This window comes from Pelodiscus sinensis, chromosome 30 (assembly GCF_049634645.1).
Source record: "Pelodiscus sinensis isolate JC-2024 chromosome 30, ASM4963464v1, whole genome shotgun sequence".
Lineage (NCBI taxonomy): Eukaryota > Metazoa > Chordata > Testudines > Trionychidae > Pelodiscus > Pelodiscus sinensis.
In genome coordinates this window covers 14663176-14690145 of record NC_134740.1, presented here as the reverse complement: position 1 = coordinate 14690145, position 26970 = coordinate 14663176, and the positions used below count along the sequence as shown (strand labels likewise).

Genomic DNA, 26970 nt, shown 5'->3' with positions numbered 1-26970 from the left:
CACAAGGCGGAGTCATTATTCTATTCACAAGGCAGGTGACTATCCTTGGGAAGACGTGAACCCCATGAACAAGTTTTCTCCCTCCTCCTTGTGACACCCTGTTAGATACCTGAAAACGGCTTCATGTCCCCCCTCAATCTTCTCTTTTCTAAACTAAACAAACCCAATTCCTCCAGCCTTCCCTCATAGCTCATGTTCTCTAGACCTTTCATCATTCTTGTTGCTCTTCTCTAGACCCTCTCCAATTTCTCCACATCTTTCCTGAAATGCGGTGCCCAGAACTGGACACAATCCTCCAACTGAGGCCTAACCAGCGCAGAGCAGAGCGGGAGAACGACTCCTCGTGTCTTGCTCACAACACACCTGTTAATGCCGCCCAGAATCATGGTTACTTTTTTTGCAACAGCATCACACGTCTGACTCATACTCCCTCATCTCAGGGCGCGTCCAGGAATGGCAGAGTAGTGTGGGTAGCAGTGGCAGGCACAGACATCACCCCTGGGGAACTGCCTCGGTGCCAGCCTGCCAGGACCCTGGGAACTTCCCGAGGCCGGCAGCCTGGTCCGACATCCAGGCCTCCTTGTCTCCACTGCTGGTTTGGCCTGTGCTAGCCCTGCTCTTGCGGTGTCGTGTGTGTACGCCGAGGACACTCCCCGACCCCGTCCAAATCCTGGAAACTCGCAGTTCTCCTGTGCCCCTCACGCCCGACCCGCAGCCCCCTGCCAGCCCAGCCCAGCCCAGCCCTGCCCCCCCATCCCCACAGCCTCATCTGTCCCTTTGCAAAGGAGTCCCAGAATTCCGTTGGCTTTCCGGCCGGCCGCTGCCCCCTGCACCGAAGCTTTCCCGGACCGACCCACCGCCAGCCCAAAGTCGCTCTGTACGTGTGCGGGGCAGGAAACGTGCGCAGGTACCCGCCCGCGTTCCGCCTGCGGTTTGTCCCGAAGAAGCTCTAAGGGGCTGGGACGGGGAGGCCCCGAGGGACGTGGGGTGGGGTGGGTCAGACGTCACACGGGACACTGTCCTCCTCCAGCAATTGCCCCAGGAACCTCCCTGCACCGTGCTGGGGACCCCCCATAGTTAGTGCTTTTGGCCACGCTAGGGGCTCGGACTCTGCTGGGCCGTTCAGTGCTGCTCTGGTACACGATGGCACCTTGCCCGCGGAGGAGACAGACGGGTACTCCGTGGCTTCGTGCCAAAAGGAGCTGGGGGTGGAGTGGTCAACTCCGTGTGGTGAGGCGCCAGCGCAGAGCCGACGTCGAGACTACAGTCCCCCTTGGACGGAGGAACGGAAACCAAGGGCTTGGGAGTTGCAAACGAAGCGCTGATTTACAAGCCTCCCCCTTCACTTGCATCCTCGCACCGAGCGCGTTTTCGGAAGAGCTATTTTCCCCAAAAAGCGTTCTGGACGGGGTGGTTTAGAAACCCCCTTTTGTGAAAGATCCCCCGGAGCCCGATGTGTTCAGGGGAACGGGGTCTTTGGAAAAAGGGTGCGTGTCTCTCCGGAAGCGCCTTGTCCACAACGCTTCCCCCCCGACAATATCTCGTCTGAAAAAGCGCTCGGCCGCGGGTCTGCAAATGAAGCGGGAGATTTGTAACTCAGCGCTTCACGTGCAGTTTCGAAATCCTTCATTTCCATTCCTCCGTCCAAAGGAGACGGGTCCGGGCATGGCCTGAGGAGAACAACGGGCTTCCCTCCGCACGGGCGAGGTGATAAAAGTCTCCTGGAGCTGCCTCCATTTCGTCTTCGCTCCTGCCCTCAGCTCCCCAAGCGCCTTTGCTAAGGACAGGGGCCCGGACGGATTCGCTGACCCACCTGACACAGGACGCGCCCCAGAGACTTTTAAACTGGCTCTCGTCCCATCTTGGCTAAGGGCCTGCCCCAGGAAGTTGGGGATTGCTGTGTGTGGTGCCCTCTAACAGCTGGGATTTGTCCTTCCCGGACACGGCGTGCGGTCCACCTGCCTCTTTGGGCACGGCTCCCAGGTCTGCACCCCTGGCTAGATCAGACCAACCCACTGTCCCTGCTCACAGGCTGGTTACTTCCTCCCGGAGCCCTCCTTCCCCGCAGGCTTTATGCAGCGCGGGGCGCACAGAGAAGGGCCGGCAGGGCCCAGAGTTCAAACTGCTGACGGGAAACCCTGAGACACAGGAACCAGAACACGGGGGCTGTTGGGGAGAGTCCAGATTTATTCAGAATTCACAGCTCCAGCAGCGTGGGACCAGGGGCTGCTGCTTAACTCAAGGGCAAAATCTGGGATGGACCTTAGCTTGGAGCACCCAGGAAATGACATGGGGCAGCCGAGGGTGGGCGGGGAAGGGGCGGCTATACTGTATAATGGGCACTAGGGGGCAGCCAAGGGTGGGCGGGGAAGGGGCGGCTATACTGTATAATGGGCACTAGGGGGCAGCAGAGGGTTGGTGGGGAAGGGGTGGCTATACTGTATAATGGGCACTAGGGGGCAGCAGAGGGTGGGTGGGGAAGGGGCGGCTATACTGTATAATGGGCACTAGGGGGCAGCAGAGGGTGGGGTGGGGAAGAGGTGGCTATACTGTATAATGGGCACTAGGGGGCAGCAGAGGGTGGGTGGGGAAGGGGCGGCTATACTGTATAATGGACACTAGGGGGCAGCAGAGGGTGGGAGGGGAAGGGGCGGCTATACTGTATAATGGGCACTAGGGGGCAGCAGAGGGTGGGAGGAAGGGGCGGCTATACTGTATAATGGGCACTAGGGGGCAGCAGAGGGTGGGTGGGGAAGGGGCGGCTATACTGTATAATGGGCACTAGGGGGCAGCAGAGGGTGGGTGGGGAAGGGGTGGCTATACTGTATAATGGGCACTAGGGGGCAGCAGAGGGTGGGCGGGGAAGGGGCGGCTATACTGTATAATGGGCACTAGGGGGCAGCAGAGGGTGGGGTGGGGAAGGGGCGGCTATACTGTATAATGGGCACTAGGGGGCAGCAGAGGGTGGGGTGGGGAAGGGGCGGCTATACTGTATAATGGGCACTAGGGGGCAGCAGAGGGTGGGCGGGGAAGGGGCAGCTATACTGTATAATGGGCACTAGGGGGCAGCAGAGGGTGGGGGAAGGGGCGGCTATACTGTATAATGGGCACTAGGGGGCAGCAGAGGGTGGGGGAAGGGGCGGCTATACTGTATAATGGGCACTAGGGGGCAGCAGAGGGTGGGTGGGGAAGGGGCGGCTATACTGTATAATGGGCACTAGGGGGCAGCAGAGGGTGGGTGGGGAAGGGGCGGCTATACTGTATAATGGGCACTAGGGGCAGCAGAGGGTGGGGTGGGGAAGGGGCGGCTATACTGTATAATGGGCACTAGGGGGCAGCAGAGGGTGGGTGGGGAAGGGGCGGCTATACTGTATAATGGGCACTAGGGGGCAGCAGAGGGTGGGGTGGGGAAGGGGCGGCTATACTGTATAATGGGCACTAGGGGGCAGCAGAGGGTGGGTGGGGAAGGGGCGGCTATACTGTATAATGGGCACTAGGGGGCAGCAGAGGGTGGGTGGGGAAGGGGCGGCTATACTGTATAATGGGCACTAGGGGCAGCAGAGGGTGGGGTGGGGAAGGGGCGGCTATACTGTATAATGGGCACTAGGGGGCAGCAGAGGGTGGGGTGCCGCCCCCCTGTACCTGGCCCCTGCTCAGAGGTAGGTGAGGCGTCCCCGGTGGCCGGTGGGGGGAGCGGAGTGGGGTGCGGGGAGGCTGTGGGGCCGCGCCGGCTCTGGGTCTAGAGGTGTTTGATGTAGAGCGCCGGGAGCCTCTTCCAGCAGGAGAGGACGATTTTCTGGGTGCTCCTGAGGCCGGTGTAGGAGAGGGTGAAGTGGTTGTAGATGCAGACGGTGATTGGGAAGGTGGCGATGCTTTCGTAGCGGTAGGGCCCCTTCACCAGCCCGCCCGTGCCGCAGACGTTGTTGATATCCTCGGGGGGCGCGTTGATGAAGGTGTTGGTGTGGCGGCCGTACAGCGCCCGCCTCCACATCATCTTGGTGCAGTAGTCGTTGACGGTGGCGGTGCCAAAGCTGGGGGGATTGTCCACGTGGCGCTTGCGGAACAGGTTGTTCAGCGGGTTCCAGTTCTGCCCCGCGCTCAGGGCCAGGCTGGCGGCCAGCAGCAGCAGGAGGGGCAGCAGGGTGGCCGGGCGGGGGCCGTGCAGAGCCATGGCTGGGGCGGGCTGCGGGGGCACGAAGGGAAGAGGCATGGAGTCAGTGTGGGGCGGGCAAAGGGGGCAGGTGCTTAGGAGTCCCGGGATTCCACAGGGTGGGGCCAGCAATGCTGTTGAGGAGGCTGGGGGGGGGGAGCGGCAGCGTAGGGACTGAGGATAATCGGAAAATCAGGGCGCGCACACAGACACACAAACACACACACACACACACACACAGAGAGACACCCCCCCCAAGAAGGAACTGCCTGACTCCCGCACCCCTGGCCCCGAGCCCCCTGCCCCTACTCCTGCGGCCCTGAGCAACCCGCCCCGAGCCCCCGGCCCTGAGCCCCTCGCCCCGACTCCTGCACCCCCAGCCCTGAGCCCCCCGCCCCGACTCCTGCACCCCCAGCCTTGAAGCATGCTGCAACGCCAGGGAAACCTCCCCGTCACAAAACATGGGGTGGACAAGTGCGACGCGGTGAGACCTTTCTATGTGCTTCATGCTCCCGATTCTGGGGAGAGCCAGGACCCCCCCTTCCGCCTTCCCAGGCCCTGCCCCCACCCTTCTTCCCCCAAGCTCCCTGCAATGCACCCTGGGAGACGAGGGGGGCAGGGGTCTGGCACCAGCAGCAGGAGTCGGACTTCCTCACACGTTGGGGGCGGGGGGACCACAGCAAGCTAGACCCACACGGCCCCACATTCCCCTGCCACTGCTGGTGAGTGTGTGTGTGTGTGGGGGGGGTTGGATCAGGCCACACACACACACACACACACACACACACATGCACACGCATGCACACACTCAATCTCACTCACACACATGCACACGCACACAGACTCACTCACACACACATGCACACAGACACAGACTCACTCACACACATGCACACACATGCACACACTCACTGTCACACACACTCATGCACACGCACACAGCCCCCCCCACACACACACAGCGACACAAACACACAGCAGCCAGGGGTCACCTTCCCCCTGGGCCGTCTAGAGGCAAGTTTGGGCGTTTCCATGTCCCCTGGTCGCCCCTTCCCTCCCGTGGCTCCCCACCCCGCGGCAGAGCCAGCACCCAGACGTCCTGGCTCTGAGCCCCGCCGCCATAGCCACTAGCTCACGCTGCCTCCCTGCAAGGAGCCCTGGAGCGGCAGCCCCAGGCCAGCTCCCCCCTCCCCCTGACGGGATCCCCTGCCCCTCACCGGAGTCCTTGCTTGGCTGCTGCGGGTGCGACGGGTCCTGGCCTCTGCAGCGCTGCGCCTGCCTCTGTTCCTCCTGGCCGTCGGCAGCGGGCCATATAGGGCCGGCCGGCCGGGGGAGGGGGTGGAGTGGGAGGGGATGCTAATCAGCAGCTGGGCAGGGCCGCACGCTTGGTATCTGGCAATTAGAAGCCGTGGCCCAGCAGGCAGGGCCGGCGCCAGTCCTGCCAGGGATGTGGGCTCCCCACAAAGCCGCCGGGTGTGTCGGGCCAGCCGGGGCAGGTGCAATCGCTGTGTGGGGGGGCAGAGCCTTCGTCCGCCCGGCCAGGAGCAAGGGGCTCACGTTGCAGGGGGGAGCTCGAGGTGGGGAATTGGGGAAAACGATTTCCCAAGGCGGGCGGGGAAACGCTGGGCCGGGTTCCCTGGGGAGGGGGTGGAGTCTCCGTCCCTAGAGGTGTTTACGTCCCGGCTGGACCACGCCCCGGCTGGGCTGGTTGAGTTGGGCTGGTCCTGCCTTGGGCAGGGGGCCGGACTCGGTGACTCCTGAGGTCTCTGTCCACCCTGAGGTTCTAGGATTCATCTCCCACACTCGTTTTCCTCCCCATCTCGCCCCTTTTAAGGGCCCCCAAGGGGGCGCCGGGTGGAACATCCCCTCCCCTCACGTACCCCTCAGTCAGTCCCAATTCCTCCCGCGCCTGTCGGGCTCCAGGGATTTCCGGTCCCGCGCTTGGCTCGTTTACCAGGCACGAGCCAACCGCCGCCCTGGCGCGATGGCCGGGGGCCTGCGTGTTCGGGCCCGGTTTGGTCACCTCGCGTTGCACCTTTTCTGCTCCGCCTTGATCGCCGGGTGGGACTGGGCGTTCGGCAAAGGGGTCACTCTTCACCGCGGGGGGATGGGTAGGCCCAGTTTTCCCGACACCTCAGCCAGCGTCCCTCCATCCTGACCCTCAGCCTCCTGCCAGGGGGATAAAGAAACTGGTTGGAAAGTGGGTGTCTAAATCCCTTTGAAAGTGGCAGACCGCGCACATGAACCCCTTGGGCTGCTGTGCTGTCATCAGCGGATGAACGCTCAGCCAGCACTGGTACACCAGACCCCTCAGGAACTCGTGACCGCGATTGCCGGAGCTGGCGTGTGACTCACCGGCCCGGCGAGAGGTGCAGCTGGAAGAGGAGTATCACAACACGGGGGCGAGCTGGCAACATGCATTTCCCCATCCTGGCATCTCCGGGCCGACCTGCTCTTCCGCTGCAGGAGAGGAGAGTTTCTCCGCAGGAAGGACTCCGCCCGTGGACGGCCCTGGGCCTCTCCCCTGTTTCCCAGAGCTCTTGGGATGGGGAGAATGAGCGTAGGAGCTACAGGGAAGGGCCAAAGGACGGGGAGAGATTTGCAGCTGAGCTGTGTCCATGGACCACGAGCGGTGGCTGGGATTTCCAGAGACAACGTGCTGGTTAGGATGTGGGTCTCGGCAAGGGAGGGAAGGTGGGGTGTGGAGAGAGACACTCAGAACAACGCACTGAGGGGGCCATACAACACCCCCCCCCATGAAACCAGCCCCAGAGACCGACGGGGCTCTCCGACTCCCCCGAGCGAGAGGCACAACACGCACACCACACAACAGGCCATGACGGAGAGGCAGGCAAGAGGCGCGCGTGTGCAACACACACTCGCACGTCACGAGACACAGGAGAGCCCCCCCATGTTACCCACCAGCTCTGTGATTCTTGGGGAACCAGAACATGGTCGCCTGTCAGCCTTGTGCTCTTGGGGAGTCAGGGAGTGACACTCATGGAAAACCATCCCCCTCCCTCAGGCCTCTGCTAGAATCAAAGACAAAGCAATGACAAGGCTGGGGAAGACACACCTAAACTGCTTCAGACAAGGGTGATATAATTAAGGAAACACCCCAGCCTCATTTGCATTAAAGATGGAACAGAGGGACATCTCATTAGCATACAGAATGGAGAGCAGCTCTTCCAAGGCAGGAACCGCACTGAACTATGGGACACCGAAAGCAGAGAAGCACTGCCTGATGGGAAATCCCTGCTCCAGATGCTAATGAACCCAGGCTGCTCACGCCCAGATTAGTCATTATCAGACCAATTCTAGTAACGATCCTATTGACATCTAAAATACTGAAACTGCCAAGTTGCATTGTGAGCTCGTTCAAGGAACATCCCCCATAACCAGGTGTGATCAGTCTCTATTGTCTCTCCTTTCTCTTTGAACTATCCCTATAAAAACTCCTGTCCTTGCCCCAAGAAAACTGTTCTGATACCTGGACTTAAACTGCATCAGTTCCATTGAGACTTCTTCATCTCCTGTCTGATCGTGCTGGGGGCTCTGTCCTGCTTCTCTCCTGCCCTCTGGACCCCCGGCTACCATCATCATCTGGGAACCCCGATCAGTGCAAGCTCCGTGGAGTGGTGAGGTCTCTCTCTCTCTCTCTCTCTCTCTTTCTCTCTCTCAACTATCTCTCTAAGCATAGCCTCCTGACCCTGCCCTGTGTAAACTGTTATATGGTTACCTAACATTTGTAATCAGCTTCAATTTAGATTTAATATTGTAATTGTTAGATTTAATATTGTAACTGTTTGAGATCTATTCACTACTCAGAAATAAATCACTTTCATTGTTAAGCTGGTTGCTTCTCTCTCTTTCTTTCTCTTTTCTCACTCTTCCTTAAGGGGTGTTGTTTTGGCTTCCCCATTCGCTCTGCAACAACGCTTCTTGTACCCAAGCTAAAGATCCCTGGAGTGCCCAAAATCCTGTGGGGTTTGCTCATCGTGTGGTTACCAGTGAATGACTGTGGTGTGACAGTGGGGATAGGGGGTGCTGAACCTGGGGGCTCATGAGGATGGCAGCTTAAAGTGCTGTTTAATCCAGCCCACGGAGTCCAAAGGCACATGAGGGTGCAGTGTGGCATTGCTGTGAACCCAGCCAGCTGAGTCCAGGGACATATGAGGGGGTCAGCTTGTGAGTGCTGAGTACCCAGTCCTCTCAGACGTGCTCTGTTAGTGGGTGTGAGTGTCTATGCGTGTTGCTAAGGTGGGAAGAACCCCATCCTGAGGAACCTAGTTCCTGCAGGAGAGCTCCAGTGGGAGGGGGAATTGGCAGCAGGGAGAATTCAGCTCCATATGAGAGCCCAAGTAAGCACCAACAGCACACGGATAGAACTGTCAACCTTCCCCCAGTCCCATAAGGGTAACCCTGATAAATGAGCATACCCCAGAGTATTGGGCAAATCTGGTAACACCCACGCCTGGGATTCACGCGCACAGAACCCACAAACTCCTGTCACTCAAAACGTGACACACACAAGACAACGCTGCACATGTAACCCCCAAGGAGACGACCTAGATTCCCGGGGCTGTTGGCTGGCAGCTCAGGGGGAGGCGCACTGTCCCTGGTAGGGAGCGGGGAGCCAAGGCAAACTCAGCCGGCAGCCAACAGGGAGCGAGATGCCCCTCCCGGGGAGTTAGGAGAGGGGAGAAGCCATTTGGGGGAGTGAGTCTGGCGCCAGCCAGGGCAAGGGGAGGGCTGGCAAGCCCCAGGCCCGCATGCAGGGTTCCCCGACAACTGGCCTCTAGGGACCCAAAAGCAAGATCCCTCTGCTGGGTTTTTCCTTTCTCCACTGCTGTTCCCAGTTTGTAGAGTTTGCTGGAAAACGCCCCCTGCCAGGCTCAGTTAGCCCCCAGCTCCCTCGGTGAGACCAGTCCCCGCACGGCCAGCGCCGCTGTCGGCTAGGTCAGGGCTGCTGGGTGTGTTGGGTGCTGGGCTGGATTGTAGCACAGGCGTGCCATCTGCCCCTTGAGCCCGGCGCCCCTTGGCGGGGAGGGGAAAGCCTGGGACAGATGCCGCCTGATTCCTGCCTGAAGAGGATCCCTGCCACAGAGACCACCCTCGGCAGCGACTGAGTCCAGAGTCCTCTCTGAACCTGGGGATCGTGCATGGAGGTTGTGGGTGCACCATCTTCTAGCTAGTCAGTCAGGGGATTTGTTTTGGGGGCCCCCTACTCCCTGAACGGTGTCCTCACGCCAGGGAGGAAGGGTTTGGGGATTTTATAACCTGCTGCATCCCTGTGGAGGGATCTCCCGCCTTCTCCCGCTTGTGAGTCCTGCGGGCTGTGCCGAACCCCACCAGCCCCACTGCTCCACCGCTGCAGAGAGGAATGTTGTGGTCATAGGTCAAGCGCCCCAACCAAGTACACGGACCCACGGGACACTGACCTTACATTGGCTACATCAAGGCACCTGATTGGAGCAAGTCACAGGCATTAGCCGCGTGGGCACCGGTGCCCCTAAAAATCGTGTTTTACCCGGTTGTGTTAGACGTGTCTCCTGCTCAATATCATTGTGTTGGATAGATTGTGTGTCTTTGTGTTATTTGCTGGAAGTTTCCAACTATCTGGCAAGTCCGTGGGGATTCCCCTGTGTGAATTTTCCTCCCAGGCTGCCCTGGTGACTTGCCAGGAAGGAGGGAGGGGGGTGGAGGTGCCGACAAATAAAGTCATTGGGAAACATAAAGAGGATCCACCCTGCTGAGTGGGTGGCTGGAATCCAGAAGAACCCAGATCTGTCCATCAAAACCCATAAGCAGACCGGCATTAAAGAAGGTAACCGGGGGGGAGGGGGCGCTACACACAGAACCCCGGTGGGGGGATGCACACGAAGAGCTTTGGGTTGGAGCAGTGAATCGGGGGGGCGGGGTTTAGATGGGGGGGACCTGTGCATGCTGCAATAGTGGGGGGTAGAGTGAAAGCACAGGAGGTAAAATGAGGCTAGTGGCTACAGCAGTGCTAGTGCACGTGCCCAGTACAAGCAAAGCAGCAAAGGGGAGGGCGGGGGAGACCGACCTTATCTGTCCTCCCCCCGCCCCCCCCACCACACAGCCCCTCTTTCCAGGGGCTACGAAGGCCCTGGGAAACCGGTGTTTTGGGCAGATAACTGAGCAAGGAGCTGGCAGGAGCACTGTGTCTGCTTCCTATGTAAATGAAACAACTCCCAGACCCGCTCGGCTCCAGCACTGGCCTGTTCTGAAGCCTTCTGGCAAGTCAGCGTGGGGACCCCGGTCAGGTTTGTAAAGTGAATTCTTACTTTTTGGTGAGACCCCGTCAGGACGCCTGGGCTCTGTCTCAGACCTGGAAGGGGAGCGGGGTCTAGTGGTTACAGCCGGGGGCAGATCCATCTGGGTTCTATATAAGAACATGAGAACGGACAGGCTGGGTCAGAGCAAAGGTCCATCCAGCCAAGTGTCCTGTCTGCCCACAGCGGCCAGTGCCAGGTGACCATCAAGTGATCCCTCTCCTGTCACCCATTCCCAGCCGCTGACAAACAGAGGCCGGGGGCCTGGCTCTGCCCAGCCTAGCAGCCATTGATGGACCATGAACTTGTTTTGTCCTGTTTGGGTCTTTCTCCCACCACCGGCAAAGAGTCCCAAGACTGACCATGAAGAAATCACCTGTTTTGTTTTAATTCGCTGCCCATCAGTTTCGTTGGGTGACCGTCTTGTGCTATGGTAGTGCAGGAATAAACAACAGCTCCCTATTCAATCTCCCCACGCCAGTCTGGATTTTTGACCTCTAACATACCCCATAAGCCTTCAGTCTTTTCTTTTCCCAGCTGAAAAATCCCACTCTTGTTAATCTCACCTCATATGGCGGCTGTTCCTTACCCTTCGTCATTTCTGCTGCCGTTCTCTGTAGCTTTTCCGAATGGAATAGACCTTGGTTTAGATGGGGTGTCCAGATCTGCATGTGGTATGCAGCATGTGGGCACCCCATGCCTTTACACAGAGGCCACATGGGATTTTCGGTCTCATCTATTCCTTTCCGAATGCTTCCCAATATTCCGCTAGCTTGTCAGATTCTCACTGGATATTGGCTGGATGCTTGCAGGGAACTATCCACAAGGATCCCAAGAGCTCTTTCTAGAGTGACAGCAGCTATCTTAGTGGGACGTAGTGGGGGTACCTGGCTGGTTTCTACGCTGCTGGCTCTGGGGTAACCCCCACTGGCTGTAGTTGGTACCACGGCCCAGCAAAACAGGATGAGTCATTATGCAAAGGGGGTGTCAACCTGTCTGACGAGCCACCCCCATGGAGAGGAACAAAGGAAGGTGGATGCTGCCCTGGCTGGGGGGCAGGGCTGGAGGAGAGTGTGAGAGTTCCTGGCTGGAAAGCAGGGAAGAAGGAACTGGGGAGGAGTCTGGGATCCCCCCTTCTCAAAGGGGGCACTGAGGCCTCTTAGCCCCAGTTCCTGTAACCAGATTACATCTGTGTTGTGCTGTATCCTGAAGGAGCAATAAACCACCCTCAATTCTACTGGCTGGTGGAGTCTGTTTGTGCCATTTCGGGGTGCAGGAGATGGGGGAACCCCAATGCACCGTCATACGTAGACCTCACCCTTTTTGTATGTATAGTCGGGCTGTTTTCCCGTGTGCATTACTTGGCATTTATCAACATTGATTTCCATCCGCCATGATGCTGACCAGTCACCCGGTGGTGTGAGCTCCCTTTGGACCTAACCATCTTGAGTCATTTTGTATCACCTGCAAATTTGGCCACCTCTCTGTTTACCCCCTTTCCAAGATGATTTATGAATCTGTTGAACAGCCCAGGTCCCAACTCAGACCCCTGGAGCCCACGGCTGTTTATTCCTGCCCTTCGTTTGCTGTCCTCTCAGTGGAGGATCCCACAATCGCTCCCTGATCCTCTAACCTCAGTACGGAATTCAAAGACGTGACTGCTCGGGAGGCTACAGCTCCCCCCAGGCCCCTCAAATGGCAGCAAGTCCCCGTAGAAAAATGCTCATCCCGCGATAGCTGGTTGTCCTGTCAAGGCTGCTCCCCACTCTGGCACACCGAGTGCAGAAGGGAGGACTCGCAGGAAGCTTTAAACTGCCCTACCATGAAAGGCTTGTGTTAAAACTCCCCCCAGTCACAGATCCCCTGGCCTTGGATTAGTATCACTGCCCCCTCCCACATGCAACCCTCCTTGCATTTGGGAATTTCTCCCTGCGGGGCACCCTCAAGCTCTTATAGCCGCCTGGAGAGAGCCGGAAAAGCTGGCTGTTGCAATCAGCTGAAAAGGGCACTTTAATTTCTCAGCAGTCTGGGTGGGCAGTCTCAGGCCTGGGCCCACAGAACCTCCCGCCTTCTAGGGCACAGGAGTCCGACTGGGGGCGTAGAAGGGTGATGTTTAGGAGCAGACCAAAGGAAACACACTGGGGGAGATGTTGTCTGGTTGCCGGGTGCTACAGAGCTGCTAAAGGAAAGGATTGAAGCCCAGAGAATTGCTCCCCTGGGATTCGGTGTGGAGCATTACAGCGTAAGGGGGTAGTTCCATGGCTCAGCACAGAGACGACCAACAAGCCCCAAAATACAGAGAAAATAACCTGAGTGCATCTGACTAACCGTTCCCTGTTCTACTCACATCTCTGTAGCCTACAGACTTAGTCCTTCCCCAGGCAGGGATGTGTCAATATTTTCTCTGCCTGGTTCGCTGGCTCTTTCCAGGTCCTTCCAGGCTCTTTCCTGGCCCCACAGGAACAGGAAAGACAGCTCCTTTCAATTAAAAAACCCACACACAGTTTCCATTGGCCTGCTGCCAAGTCACTTCCTGCTTCCCTCGTATTCCTGGTGAGGCTCAATTGTTTTACCCCTTGCAGACTAGGCAAGGTGGATTCGATGAAAGGAGTTAACTACTGGGAAAAGAATTTAGCCAGCGGAATGGCTGGAATGTCCAGGAAAAGATGGGTTCGATCGCAGAAGGTCTGTAGGTCACTCTGCCCTTCGGGGCAACCCACCACCCTGTCTTGCTGGGACAGAAACTCTGGGCTCCCCCAGAAAAGGCACCACATTGGGGTTACCAACCCCCAGCAGAGCAACATAGAGGCTGAATTAGCTCAGCTCTGGGAGAGCTCAGTCGTTAGGCTGTTGACAGCACCCAGAAACACTGCACCCCAGAAATGGTCATCAACAGTCCCAGCTCCTAGGTGTGTGTGTGTGTTGGGGGGAGAGCGCACAGGGCTCCGTGCACAGCCCTGCCCTGAGCATTAGCTCCCTTCCTCAGCCCCACGCCCCAGCCCACACTCCAGTCAATGGATGTTGGGCTGTGGCATCAACAATTTTCTTCAACTGGGTTATGAAAAAAAACCAGTTTGAAAACTGCTGATCTATACAGTCACTTCTCCACTACAGCGGGATTTTGAAATAACTCGGCTTCTTATTTTGGAATAACAAACCCTCATGTCACGAGGAATAACGCCTATTTCGAAATAGCGGTCGTGTGGATGCTCCTCTGCTGCTACTTCGAAATAGCTCATCTCCGGGGCCGTTCAAAGTCATCACTCCCCGGTGCTTCCTGAGGCTCTGAGTCGAAGTAGCATGTCCACATTAGGGGAGCCTGCCTTGGACTAATTTCAAGGCTTCCCTTTAATGTGGACATGCTATTTCAAAATAGATATTTTGAGAGTCATTGTTCAGAAATCACTTATTCCAAAATAAGCACGGAGTGTAGACATACCTGTAGCAAGGTATACACAGAGAGCTTATAATCTCACCCCTTTTATCAGTGAAAGAGAGATATGCACAGTGGTTGTTCCCCTGAAGGGTACAATTATTTTTACTGGGCTTGATAATAAACAAAAATTGTTTGTATTAAGTATAAACCAGCAGGGTTTAAGTGATTGCATGTGAAGAGTATGATCCAAGTCAGTTACTGCACCAACACAAACAAAACATGCCAGCTAATCCTAACACACTAAGACACTTGGGACTCACAAATTCTCCCCCACAAGTATTCTAATCATTGCATTCACAAGCTAAACAGCCTCCTCGCTTGGCCCCCTGTTTAGTCTTAAATGTTTCCCACAAGCGTCTTGGGTGGTAAGTGGGGTCTTGTGCTACTACCGTTTGGTTCCCACCTTTATATCCCTTCGGCTCAAGGTGGGAATTCTTTGTGTGCAGTTCAAACTTTTTTCTCCCTTGAATGGAAAAGTACCAGATCCAAAATGGGTTCCAGCATCAGATGGCCAGGTCACATGGCCTGGTGGGACCAACCTCAATCCAGGCTAGCAGGAAAACCAGAACCATTCACAGATCGTTGCGTTGAGCGCCAGGCCATTATGTTTCCAGAGCGCCAGCCTGGCCCTCATTAGCACACTTAAGGCTACGTCTAGACTGCACTCTAAAATTTTTAAAAAAAGATTTTTTGATTTAATTTTGAAAGAGGCTATTTCAAAATGTGATATGTCTGCCTAGCACCAAATTTTGAAATCAAGTGCTCTTTCGAGTCATCCCTTGCTCCTCATAGAACGAGGGATACAGCGATGGTGAAAGAGCACATCTGTCATTTTGAAATGTTTTCGACCTAGCGGATGTGTTCCTTGGACACAGTGTTGCTATTCCAGGATACTTCCAGTATCTCGAAATAGTAATGCAGTCTAGATGTACCCTCAGAATTACAAATAGACCCACACTTCATATTTCCAAAGACGCACACACGAAGGATACATGCACAAAACCAGAATACACAGATTCAGCAGAGGGTAACTTTAAACACAATGTGTGACATCATGTATCTTCGAGTTATGCATATTCATATCCATAAGCTAATCTGCATAAAGCATGGGAGAGCATAACATATCTGCCCCCTACTCCCCACACCAATGGAGGGAAAGTAGTGATACCGATGTACCTGAACTCATAGTAGCGATTGTTCGGGCATCATCGCTAAACTGGTACAAAAGCTGCCCTCGGTTGATCCATCCCTGCACACACCCATCTGGCTATCAGACCACAGGGCACCCATCCCACTGTGGGAGACCAGCAGTTACAAAAGGACCGTGGGAGGTTGAGATTATCATCCGCATTCCCAGGGCTGGGATTTATGAGTCTCGGGAAAAGAAGGTGTGGGAGCAGAATGAAGATTATGGGCTCCAGAAAAGCAGCTTTAGCAACTCAGGGAGCAGGAGGGTAAGTTCCTATGGGTAGGAAAGGGGAGAGCTGAAGTAGTTCAGGGCTGCAGAAGTATCTTGGGGAGACAGTCTTACAAGTGCATCAGTAGACCACTGCAATGTGAAGCTGGCTCCGGGACCTGACAGTCGAAATGGAATCCCACCCAAGTTAGAAATCTGGGCAAATTGCTAAGGGGGAGAACAAAAGGCATCTCCAGCACGTAGGGGCAAAATTCAGGACGGCCAAGACACAAAAAGACTTGGCCATGGACACCAACGGGCATGGGAAAAGGCTTTCGAAATACGGTAGGAAGTGATAGGGAATAGCCAGCGTGGGTTTGTGAAGAACAAGTCATGCCAAACTAATCTGATAGCTTTCTTTGATAGGATAACGAGCCTTGTGGATAAGGGAGAAGCGGTGGATGTCATATACCTAGACTTTAGTAAGGCATTTGATACGGTCTCGCATGATATTCTTATTGATAAACTTGGCAAATATAACTTAGATAGGGCCACGATAAGGTGGGTGCATAATTGGCTGGATAACCGTAGTCAGAGAGTTGTTGTTAACGGTTCTAAATCCTGCTGGAAAGGGATAACAAGTGGAGTTCCTCAAGGGTCTGTTTTGGGACCCGTACTGTTCAATATCTTCATCAATGATGTAGATATTGGGATAGAGAGTACGCTTATTAAGTTTGCAGATGATACCAAACTGGGTGGGGTTGCGACTTCTTTGGAGGATAGGGACATAATTCAAAATGACCTTAGCAAGTTAGAGAAATGGTCAGAGGTAAACAGGATGAGGTTTAATAAAGAGAAATGCAAAGTGCTCCACTTAGGAAGGAACAATCAGTTCCATACATACAAGATGGGAAGCGACTGTCTAGGAAGGAGCATGGCGGAAAGGGATCTAGGGGTCATAGTGGACCACAAGTTGAATATGAGTCAACAGTGTGATGCTGTTGCAAAAAAAGCAAATATGATTCTAGGCTGTATCAACAGGTGTGTTGTAAGCAAAACTCGTGAAGTCATTCTGCCGCTCTACTCTGCACTAGTTAGGCCTCAGCTGGAGTGTTGTGTCCAGTTCTGGGCGCCACATTTCAAGAAAGATGTGGAGAAATTGGAAAGGGTACAGAGAAGAGCGACAAGAATGATTAAAGGCCTAGAGAACATGACCTATGAAGCCAGGCTTCATGAACTGGGCTTGTTTAGTTTGGAAAAAAGAAGATTAAGGGGGGACATGAGAGCGGTTTTCAAATATCTAAAAGGGTGTCACAAGGAGGAAGGAGAACATTTGTTCCTCTTGGTTTCTGAGGACAGGCCAAGGAGTAATGGGCTTAAAGTGCAGCAGGGGAGGTTTAGATTGGACAGTAGGAAAAAATTCCTAACTGTCAGGGTGGTCAAATATTGGAATAAATTGCCAAGGGAGGTGGTGGAATCTCCCTCTCTGGAGATATTTAAGAACAGGTTAGATAGACATCTGTCAGGGATGGTGTAGACGGAGCTTGGTCCTGCCTTGAGGGAGGGGGGCTGGACTCGATGACCTCTCGAGGTCCCTTCCAGTCCTATGATTCTATGATTCTATGAGGAATATTACGACAATGAAGGGAAGTGTTGGAAGGGAACGAACCCTAGAACACTGTAGGATACACATTTCTGAGGCAGGCTATGATATTCTGTTAAGAACCCCTATTCTAAATGTGGAGTCTGGGATTGGCACACACACACAAAACATTATGGCTCCCTCCCTCCCCCACACCTAGCGCAGGGTGAGAGACAGGACATGACACATTCAATGGTTCTAGGAACAAATGCTCAATTGCCAAGTACTCTTAATGTCTCTGCTTTAATCCCCAGATGGACCACAGCCTGCAGAGATACTTTCTTGAAGCTGACAGACATAGCACCACTTAACTCACACTTGATAATTGATCTGTTTGTTTAAATACTTGTTTTACTGGAAACACTAAGTAACTTTAGATTATTGCTCTTATTTTGCCTCACAATTAGTACCTGTCCAGGATCTTACCCGCCCCTCCTGCATACCTCGCACCGCCCATTAAGCATGCTATTTAACTAATTGTCATCTATGGTCTGGCAGTGTTCACTGACCCCTACAGGCGAAGTGACACTGCGACAGCGCTGTGTGTAATAAACGCCCCTGCTTGCTTCATATACGGTGTCCAGACTCTGTTCCTTCCACACTAGAACGGGAAGGGACCTCGAGAGGGACCTCCTAAGGCCGGACTCGGCACCGTCTAGATCATCCCTGGCAGATTTTAATCTAACCTGTGAGATTGTATCAAATGCCTTACTAACGTCTAGGTATACCACAACTCCCACTTCCTCAAGGCTTGCCATCCCTATCAGGCAAAGCTAGCCGATTGATTGACACGATTTGTTCTTTACAAATCCATGCTGGCCGTTCCCTGTCACTGTGTTATCTTCCAGAGGTTTGCAGATGGATTCCTTAATTCCTTGCTCCATTATCTTCCCTGGGACAGACGTTAAAGTGACTGGTCTGTGGTTGCCTGGGTTGTTCTTATCGCCCTTTTTATAAATGGGCGCTCTGTCTTCCCTTTTCCAGTCTTCTGGAATCTCTCCCCTCTTCCGTGACTTGTCAAAGATGAGAGCTAAAGGCTCAGCTCCCTCCTCTCAGCAACATGAGTATTCTAGGATGAATTTGGTCAGGCCCGGGTGACTTGCAGACATCTCGCTTGTCTAAGTAAGTTTTAACTTGTTCTTTTTTTATTGTGTCTTGTGAACCTCCTCCCTTCCCACTGCCATTCGCTGTCAGCCATCCCGTTACCATCCGTCTTCTCGCTGAAAACCGAAACAAAGAGTCAGTAAACTCCTCTGCATGAGCGGCTGGTAAAGGCAAACCCCAGCCCCACCCCTTCACCCAGCCGTACACCCAACCCAAGAGCCTGACTCTTCAGCAACCTTCCTCCCCTTCCCATGGAGCCAAGCCCTGCCCAGCCCCAGCCCAACCTTCCTGGACACCTCCGCTATGTCTACACTCCAGGCTTCTTGCGCAAGAGGCTTTTGTTGGAAGAGATCTTCTGCAGAAACTTCTTGAGCAAGAGCGCGTCCACCCTGCAAAAGTGCATCAAAAAAGGGATGTGCGTTTGCGCAAGAGAGCGTCCAGACTGCACGGATGCGCTCTCGAAAGGAAACTCTGATTGCCTGTCACAGAATGGCCACAAAGGTTTTTTTTCAATGCCTCTTTTGTGCAAAACCCCCTCTGTGACGGACCAGGCCGTGTCGGGGCACAGCTGAAGACGTCCGCTCAGGGCGAATTGCTCAAATCCGGGGCTCCTTACAGCCCCCAGACTGGTGACCTCTCCAAACAGGCCACAAACCAGTCCCACAGAGCACTTCAGCTGCCTGCCTGAAGCCTCACGAGAAAAACCCCTCCGACACCCCAGCAATATCCGTGCCCCAGATGGCCCCGGGTCTCATACACAGGTGGGGGGTCCTAGCACCCAATCCCACCTACCCTGAACAAGTCCTGTCCGGTTCCAGGGCACAGTCAACCTGTGGAACTCCTTGCTAGAGGATGCGTTGAAGGCTAAAACTTTAGCAGGGTTCAAAAAAGAGCTAGATCGATTCATGGAGGTTAGGGCCATCAGTGGCTATTAGCCAGGATGGGTAGGGTGGCATCCCTGGCCTCTGTGGGTCTGGGAATGGATGACAGGGGAGGGGTCACTGGATGGTTCCCTGTTGTGTTCCCTCCCTCTGGGGCACCTGGCATTGGCCACTGTGGGCAGACAGGACACTGGGCTGGATGGGCCTTTGGTCTGACCTAGTCAGGCCGCTCTTAGGTAACCCAGGCATCCTGCTCCTAGCCGCTCTGCTCTAACCACTGCATCGTGCTGCCTCCCACAAATGTGCCCCCAAGGACCCCGTTCCCCCCTTTCTGCCAGCTGGTGGATCTTCTGCCACTCACCGACACCCTCCTTGCTTCGCTGCTCTCCGGGCGAGGGAGCCGAGTGCCTCTGGGGGTAAATCGCGCTGGTCCTCTTGCCCACGCCGGAGCGGCTATATAGAGCCTGGCCGGGGGGAGGGCGGGAAAGCCAAGGCGCCCTTGGGGAGGGATGCTTTGCAGACATCTTGCAATCCGATGCCATGGCCCCGCCGGCAGGGCATGGGCGGGGAGCCAGCAGGACCAAACATCTCCGGGTGCGTCGCACCAGCAAGAGCAGCAGTCATTTTGATGCGCGGGGCGGAACCCTGCTGGCTGTCTCCCAGCTACTGTCGGTAACAATAGTAGGCGGCCTGCAGGTCACCGGGGGGTAGCCGGCCCAGCGCCAGCCCACCAGGGACCCTGGCAGGGACCCGTCACCAACCTGGGCTGAAGTCCTGGCTGCCACACCCCCCGGGCTAGCGAGATGCACACTAGGGCAGGTGTGCCCACCAGTGGGGACGTGGAGCAGAGTGGGTGCTAGCCCCATTTCTGCCCAGCCTTTGCTCCGCTCCCATCACGCCCTTCACCCTCTCCTCCCCGCCAGCCTTTCCCAGCGCTGCCCAGAGCGACGCAGCCGAGAAGCGGCCACGTGTGGGCTGGAGCCGGCCGGCCTGCACCTTCCCCGCGGCCTGTGAGCGAGCCAGGGAGGGAGGGGAGACCGTGGAGCGCATTGGACGGCCAGCGCCGTCTCTCCCACCGTGGGGGTGAACACGCATCGCGTGCACCCCTCAAGGCATCCCTCGTGGTGCCCTCCTGAGCTGTGTTCACACGCTTGTTTGCCGGGGTGATGCATCCCCTGTCCTGCCCCGCCAGCACCTAGTCTGGCACCTCAGAGCTCTGCCCATGCCCAGCCCCGAGCGCCCCAGCTGTGCCCGGCCTGGGCCCCCAGAGTGCCGAGTTCTGGGATCCCCTGCAGCAACGTGCAGACCTGACGTCCCCGAAGAGTCAACGGCTGTTGGGTGACCCCCTCGCGGTCTGACATTGGTACCAGGGCCCTCGGCCTCCTCCGTGCCCCGGCAAACCCACCCTCAGCCGCCCTTCTGTTAGCGGCACAGGCATGAGGAACAGCCAGCCTGGTCTCTGGAGGCCAAGTGTGTTTGGGGATGGGGAGGTCCAGGCTCCGTTGGGTTGGAGCGAGGGTTGAGAGAAGGAACCCGAAGAGTCATGGAGGGACATGGGGCCGGAACCAGCGGAGGTTTCCATGTCAGCCGGGTCCTGCTCTTTGGTGCGGCCGGTGAGGACGAAAGAGGCCCCGGGGCTCTGAGCTCCCAGGAGATGGCCGGGCAGCAGCCATGATGGTAGAGCCCCGTCGTTCTGCGTGCTGTGGTCAGTGATTGTGCTCATGCCATCGCCTACGCCGGCTTTTGTCCCCAACGCTTCTCCTTTAAGGGCGGGGGCGCCGGGTGGAACATCCCCTCCCCTCACGGACCGGTTCCCAGTTAGTTCAATTCCTCTTGCACCCGTTGGGGTCCAGGGATTTCCAGTCCCACGCTTGGCTTGTTTACCAGGCATGAGCCAATCGCCGCCGTGGCGCAATGGCCGGGGGCCTGCGTGTTCGGGCCCGGTTCGGTCACCTCGCATTGCACCTTTTGTGCTCCGCCTTGATCGCCGGGTGGGACTGGGCATTCAGCAAAGGGGTCACTCTTCACCGCGGAGTTCAGTGCTTGGGGGACGCGTAGGCCCAGTTTTCCCAAAACCTCGGCCAGCATCCCTCCGTCCTGACCCTCAACCTCCTGCCAGGGGACCTGGACACTAGGATAACGAGTGGGATTAAGACACTCAGTTCCCCACAAGGCTGTGTGCCCTCATTACAGGAAGGAAGATTAGCCAGACTCCTTCGATAAGGCTTGGATTTGCGACACCCGTGTGTGACTCACTAGTAACAAGTGTTAGCGGCGGGTGGAATATCACGGGGGGTGATGGTGACATGCCTTTCACACACCCAGGCACTTGAGTGACAGGTTATTTTCCTCCTCCCCTGCGTGGCGTTGGGTGTCTGCCATATTGGAGAGGCAGAGACCTGCCCTGGAATTTTAGGAATGAATGAAGGAGAGCGAGACGGCGAAGGGAAGGGGGTGGGGAAAGAGACAGAAGGTTACGTCCTTGAGCGGTTCTTGGATCAGGAATTATTTCCGGAGTTTTCAGATGCAAACTGTGGAGTTGGGTTGGGAGTTCTGGCTTCTCCCCTGTCGGCTCCAGGCAAGGGCAGGAAAAGACCCTCGGAGCACTGCAGCAAAGAGCACTAGACACTAACACACACATGAAGTGACACCGGAGACGGACAGGGCTCGCCCGCGCGAGAACCACAACCACACACACCACAACCACGCCAGCAATGGACACAAAGTCTTGGGGGGGGGGACATGCAAGTGGCACAGGCCTGCAACACTCACACAAGCATGAAGCATAAAATTGAGACACAGGAGATTCCCACAAGCCGGGGCTTCAAACCCACCGAGCAATCACTCGTTAGACGACACGTGCAAGACCCGAGCTGGAATCCTGCCCAGCCCCGAGCGGGAGGCGTGGAATGGTGGGGCGCCGGAAAAGGAGCTTGGGCGTTTTAGTTTTGGGGCAGTGGATACCAGTGGAAAGACGCCCATCCTGAGATAGCTGATTGCAACACGGAATCCAGTGGCCGTCCTTGCACAATAGCCAAACCGGAACCAAGCCTGCCCTCTGTTTGCCCACACTTCCCTTATCTCAGATCACATGGGCGCCCAACCCACGCTGGGAGTCTCTCAGTTACTACATGGCCGTAGGAGGTGGTTGTTATCCCCAGAAGGTGTCATTGATTGAGCCCTCAAGCTCCGGCTGTGGCCACCAAGAATTGGGTGTCTGCCATGCCGATTGGGAATCTAGGACCCATGCTTCCTTGTAGCCTGACAAGCTTCTGAACTCGGCACAGTGTCCACTCTGGGGCCAGGTCTATCTAAGCTCCACCGTTCGAGTTACGTTCACACCTCGCTGTGTCGACAGGAAAAACTCTCCCGTACCCATCTTCTGCTGGTGGAGCCCTGGCGTGGCTGGGGGAGCTATCACTAGTTGATTTACTGTGTCTGTGCGCGACACGATAAATCGGCCTCCGCCGGAGCTATTCCTACCCCCTCGAGCCAGCCTGTAGTGAAGACGCACCCTAGTTAATGTCCTACTTCCATAGAGGGTCACAACTTCGCTGTTCAACTGGGCGGGAGGAAGCGCCCAGGCGCACGACCGTGGGAGACTCGATTCCACCCGACCGGAAGATGGACGGTGAGTTGGGAGGAAGGGACCACGTGATGCTGGATTGCAGGAGGCTCGGGAAAGGCAAGTGCGAGAGCAGAGTGAGGACAGTGGGAAAATGGAAGGGTCCCTACCTCGCCAGGCCAGCGCAAGGTCCTTCCCGGAGGGGTTCTCCCCCGGTTAAAGGGAAGCCGAAAACATGATGCATCTTGATTACAGCAAGGGAGCGAGGCCCATGCCTCATTGACCGTAAACCTGGCCCAATGCCCTTGCCCCTTATCTGCTTTCGTGGTCATGGGGAGGGTGTGTGTGTGTCCACACATGCAGAGCCGGGGCAGCACACGCACGCAGCCAGTTATCAACGCTGCACCAGGCAAGGGACTCTCAGGACACACCCTGGGGACCGTGGCAGCCCTGGGATATTTCCTAAGGCAGGGCCCCGGCGCCAGCGCCCGTGTGTCCTAGGGCCACTCGCTGAATCCCCGTGCGAGCGCTGCAGCGAGGGCGCAAGGAGTCCTGATTCGTCTCTGCTTGCAGCAGGCACAGCAAAGCTGGCTCCTTGCACTGATTCGACTCATTTTGCACGGGCAGCGTGTGACCCGTGTCTGGGAGCTCCCTAGACGTGGGGGGGAGGAGCTGCACCTGGACTGCGTCTCCCCCACATTCCATCCCGATGACCCCCATCTCGGCCCCAGCCCTCTCCCCACCCCCCCTCCTGCAGCTCAGACCTCCCCACCCCGCTGGGGGTGCAATAGGACCTGTGAGCGCGAGGCGCTGGGGCTGGGCCTGGCCTAGGACATGTCCCAGGTGCCCTTTCGGCAGCCGTGCGCCAAAGGAGGAGGGCTGGCAGGCTTCCAGATGCAGGGGTGTTGCCTCCTGGTTGGGTAAGCGTGGCCTCGGCTGGCCTCTTACCCCCTCTGCCCCTGCTCAGCAGCTCTCGTGGCTGCGCCGTGGGTTTACATCCCCTTTGCTGGGTTTCCCAGGCTGGACCGTTGCCTCCTGGGGTGAGCCACATCCCTGATCCCATTAGCCCAGGGGCTGGTCGCCTTTTCAAACCAGAGAGCCAGACGGTTGCAATATGTAACAATGAAAAGGGGTCGGAAAGGTTCAGGGGTCAGCTACCGTATTACCCTTTAACCATGCTGCAGTCTGGAAAGCTAGATGAAGAGTCCTGCCGAAACCAGCATTATCCTTCCCGATGTACGAACAAGCTCTTTCTTGTAGCCTAGGAAACCAGGTAAGTATGGAGCTGCTCTTCTTTGTTGGGTCTTTTGCTTTATCTTCAGGGGGATTTGGTAGCAGCCTGCAACTTCCTGAAGGGGGTTCCAAAGAGGATGGAGAGAGGCTGTTCTCAGTGGGGGCAGGTGGCAGAACAAGGAGCAATGGGCTCAAGTTGCGGTGGGAGAGGTCCAGGTTGGATATTAGGAAAAACTATTTCCCTAGGCGGGTGGGGAAGCGCTGGGCTGGGTTCCCTAGGGAAGTAGTGGAGTCTCCATCCCTAGAGGTATTTATGTCTCGGCTTGACAAAGCCCTGGCTGGGTTGATTTAGTTGGGATTGGTCCTGCCTAGAGCAGGGGGCTGGACTTGACCTTCTGAGGTCTCTTCCGGCTCTATGGTTCTATAACCTGCTGATTTAGAAAGTTTGTAGTGTAGAAAAGTGTTGATTTAATTGGAAATTCTGTTACTAGTAATTAGGAGTAGGTACAATTGTATTCATTATTTGCTTATTAATATTCTTCATTAAGGTCTTCATCGTCATCATCCTCATTGTCTTTTGTCCCCTTCTTCTTCTACTTCACATATGCATTTTGAGTTTAAGCAAAAGGGAGAAAGAAAAGTCACAGGCCAGAATGGCTCCATCAGCAGCTGCCCAAAGCGGACAAACTGCTACGGAGCAGGGAGGCTCAGGCCAGAACAAGCTCTGCCGGAAGCAGGAGGACGAGCCCGTTGAGTACACTAGCGGCAGGAGAGAGGGGAGGGAAGTGTGGGTCGCGCTGGGCGGGAAGCCTGCGGCGCTTCAGTCCTCGCTCAAAGGGGAACAAGGTGCTCAGCCTGGTTAGCATGAACCACGGCAGACAAGAACTGCAACTAAACCAGTGAATCTTCTACAACTAGCATTGCAGATTGACGCTGCCCGGCGAGCAGGGCCTGGGTTCAGCAGGGAGGAACGTTGGGTGGGAACAGCAGCAGCGTTCCCCAGGCCCAGGGAAGAAAAGCAGCAGAATAAAGACGACGGGCAAGGGGAAAGACGACTGCGATGTCGGCTGGATCCCGGTCGGCAAGGTTTCCGCTGGCCTACTTTAAGGGATTACGTGACGCAACCCTGCGGATCAGGAAGTCATCGGCTCGGGAACGTGGTGCGGGATCACGCTCCACCTGAAATCACAGGTGTGCAGGTTGGGACTCCTCCTGGCCCCTTGTTTAACATGAGAACCAGACTTCTTCCGTGGCCAGGAGGGCTTTGGGGCAGCTTCGGCTGATCCGCCGGCTGTGGCCCTTCCTGAACAAGCCTGGCTTGGCCACAGGGATCCATGCTCGTTACATCCCAGCTGGATTATTGAGGCTGCCTCTCAAGAGCCTTCAGCTGGTCCAGAATGCGGCTGATTGGGTGCAAACCAACACTGGTTACACAGAGCAGCTGCACTGGCTTCCAGGAGGTTTCCAGGCACAATTTAAGGTTTTGGTTATGCCCTATAAAGCCCTAAACAGGTTGGGGCCAGGGTATCTGAAGGACCCGTCTTCTCCCATATGAACCTGCCCAGGGATTGAGGACAGCGGGGGAGGCTCCGCTCCGTGCTCCCCCACTTGTGGAGATAAGATTAACATCGACGCCAGTGTTTCTTACATTTTTAAGACTGAGGAGCACCAAACAATATTTTTTTTAAAATGAGGAACACCAAGGATTTTTTTGTTGAGAGAGAGAAAAAAAAGTGTGTGGGGGAGGGAGGGAGGGGCGCCTCCAGGGAAAGTTTTTTTGTTTTGTTTTGTTTTTTTGGTCAAATAAAAGTCAGGGGGGAAAGTTGAGCAAAAAAAAAAAAGTTGCCTGCCCCTTTAAGGGCAGCCATTTTGAACTCTTGTTCTCCACTGCACACTGTAAGAAACACTGATCTACATGGAACAGGGCCTTATTAGCCTTCGCTCCCAGGCTCTGGAATTCTCCAGATATTTGCCTGGAGCCAACTTTAACATTGTTTTGGTGTCAATGCTTAAGCCACCCTTTTTACTTGTTCCTGAGCGCCTAGCGGGTGACCCGGGATAGCCGGGTGGGTTTGGCAGGACAAGTGATGCCAAAGCAACCTCATCTCCTCCCTTAACCTCCCGTGAGCACCGGAGTTCTGCGGCGGCAGCCAAGGATCGCCCTGCCAGCTCGCCTTCAGGCAACGAGCCACCTCGGCCCAGACGCCTCAGCAGCTGGGGCCAGGGAAGAGTCGCTCCCGGCGAATGACTCGGGATTGTCCTGCTCCCAGACGAGATGGGGGAAACGGGCCCCGGCGCTCGCTCGACTCAGTCCAGCCCGCGACTCGCAGTCGGGTGGCACCTTCAGCCGCCAGCATCCAGGAGATCCCGAGGTTGCTTGCACATCTGCCCAGCGATGGACTAACTGTCTCCTAGCGCCGGGGTGGGCAAATACAGGATCCGGGGTTAGCCCCTGGCAGGCTGGTACCTCTATATTTACCTGCACCCCCACAGGTCCATGTGATGGCAGTTCCCATTGGCCACAGATCGCCGTTCCCAGCCAATGGGAGCCGCGGGAAATGGTGTTCCAGTCTGCACTGCTTCCCGCGGCTCCCATTGGCTGGGTCTGCACTGCTTCCCGCAGCTCCCATTGGCTGGGAACGGCGATCTGTGGCCAATGGGAGCCGCCGTCACCCGCACCTGTGGGGGTGCAGGTAACTATGGTGGTGCCACCCTGCCAGGGGCTAACTCTGGTGACCTGCCGCCATTTCATTGCCCTGGCCTGGCCTACAGGGACGTTTCGGTCACTTAGAGATTGTTTTATGTGCTCGAGCAGAGCCAAGGCTGGGACTTAAAATACTTGAATCTAAGGCCACTGGGACTAGAACGTTGATGTATTCTGACCTTCTACCGCAGTGATTCTCCATTGAGTGCAGACCCGAGCAGAGCTGACCTACGGCCCCCGTCTACCCATGCACTGAGAGCCCCCCCATCCCACAGCTCTGAGACCCGCCCCCCCATCTCACAGCTCTGCTGGTGCCTCTCAACATGAGAGCGGCCAGACCGGCTCAGAGCAAAGGCCCATCCAGCCCGGTGTCCTGTCGGCCCACAGAGGCCAGTGCCCGGTGTCCTAAAGGGAGGGAACAGAACAGGGAACCACCCAGTGACCCCTCCCGTCGCCCATTCCCAGCCCCTGACACACAGCGGCTAGGACACCATTCCTGTGCATCCTGGCTAATAGATTTGTGGAAGTTAGCCATTGATGGACCTATCTAGCTCTTTTTTGAC

General features: G+C 56.1%; 1 protein-coding gene across 1 annotated transcript; it reads right to left on the bottom strand.

Moving 5' to 3' along the window:
• Window positions 1-2167: 2167 nt before the first annotated feature.
• LOC142821046 (ribonuclease pancreatic-like) lies at window positions 2168-5511 on the bottom strand. Its single transcript, XM_075911821.1, has 2 exons — window positions 5368-5511; window positions 2168-4183 (listed from the first exon to the last, which is right to left on the bottom strand). The coding sequence occupies exon 2, from the start codon at window positions 4169-4171 to the stop codon at window positions 3740-3742; it is 432 nt and encodes a 143-aa protein (XP_075767936.1). The 5' UTR covers window positions 4172-4183; window positions 5368-5511; the 3' UTR covers window positions 2168-3739.
• Window positions 5512-26970: the final 21459 nt, after the last annotated feature.

Coding starts and splice junctions, on each gene's coding strand:
- LOC142821046 (XM_075911821.1), bottom strand. CDS start 4,171: ATGGCTCTGCACGGCCCCCGCCCGGCCACCCTGCTGCCCCTCCTGCTG.